The 1,250-nt window shown below is 34.6% G+C and overlaps 1 protein-coding gene across 1 annotated transcript; it reads left to right on the top strand.

Annotated features, from left to right (window-relative positions):
- Positions 1-6: 6 nt before the first annotated feature.
- Positions 7-1,244, top strand: LOC109593312 (uncharacterized). Its single transcript, XM_020008447.1, has 5 exons — positions 7-37; positions 239-538; positions 594-656; positions 987-1,046; positions 1,098-1,244. Exons 2-5 carry the CDS (start codon positions 286-288, stop codon positions 1,184-1,186), a joined length of 465 nt encoding a protein of 154 aa, XP_019864006.1. The 5' UTR covers positions 7-37; positions 239-285; the 3' UTR covers positions 1,187-1,244.
- Positions 1,245-1,250: the final 6 nt, after the last annotated feature.

Here is a 1,250-nt window from a genome sequence, read left to right as displayed (position 1 = left end):
GACGTGAAAGGCTGTGCTTCTCCACAGGAGACCAAAGGTATGTCTCTTGATTGTTAAATTGAACACATTCCCAATCTTACCTGGCATTGATTCATTTACATGCAATACTTAATACAAGTCATGATTAGTTAGTAAATAGTCAGAATTATGTTATTTTTTGATTTAATAGTCCAATCTTCTCAGATGTGCCCACTGTTTACTGCTATGATAGTGTTAATTTTATGTCATATTCCTATAGATCCAAAGGAGACACTACAGCAATGCTCAGCTAAGCTGTCCAAAGCAATGTCAGCTAACGTTAGTGATGTAGCTAATGCATTGTTTTCTGATGACCTGATAACACAAGGGACTAAAGACTATGTAGTGACAGCAGATGGTGTTTCTGCTTCTACTAAAGCCAATAGATTAATGACTGATGTCATGGGTCAGTTAGAAGCTTTTGATGATGAAAGACAGTATTTAGTTAAAGTGTGTCATGTATTGACTCAACAAGGTGCAGCTGTGAAACAGATAGGAAACATTATGCTTAAAGAACTAGGTATGTACATGTACATATAAATTCAATTAATGTTAACCTTTTCTGTTCTCAATAGGAGAAGACACTGCTACTGTCCATCCTCCTCCTCCTCAAAGTGGAGCTAGTGTTGCTAGTGAAGGTGAAAATTACTTATATTATTCTTTACCTGGTGCCATTGCGACTGTTGTATGCATTTGGTAGTTACTGTTGTAGATACTGTACAAGATGATTTATTGGTGGGAGTAATATTTGGTGGATTTGCCTGTGGAAAGAAATCGGCAAATTTTATATTAGCGATTAAGCATGCTCAGATTGAAACAAAATGGCGGATTTTATATTGGTGATTTTTTCATGGAACTGCCATTTTTATCATTATTATTATTATTGATGTCGCACAGATCACTACAACAATAATGACAATAATAATTTACTATTATTATTATTATTATTATTTTTATTTATTCCAAAGCTGCTACACCAAACACTCCTCCTTCTAATGATGAGTCAACTTCTCCTGCTACAAAACAGAGTAAAATACATTAATATTCATTGATACTAGTTTAATGTATTAATATTAAAGGTACTCCTCCACAAAGAAGTGTATCTGAGACTGGAAGCACTGGCTCTCCACAGGAAGCAAGAAGTCCTAGTATGTTGTTCACTCATTAGCCATGTCTAAATTCATTTGAAAGTATTGTTTTGTGAAGAATATGTACATGTACATGTATGCATG

The sequence above is a fragment of the Amphimedon queenslandica genome, unplaced genomic scaffold (genome assembly GCF_000090795.2).
Source record: "Amphimedon queenslandica unplaced genomic scaffold, v1.1 AMPQUscaffold_2062_Cont25934, whole genome shotgun sequence".
Taxonomy (NCBI): domain Eukaryota; kingdom Metazoa; phylum Porifera; class Demospongiae; order Haplosclerida; family Niphatidae; genus Amphimedon; species Amphimedon queenslandica.
This window is presented reverse-complemented; position numbering and strand designations above follow the sequence as displayed.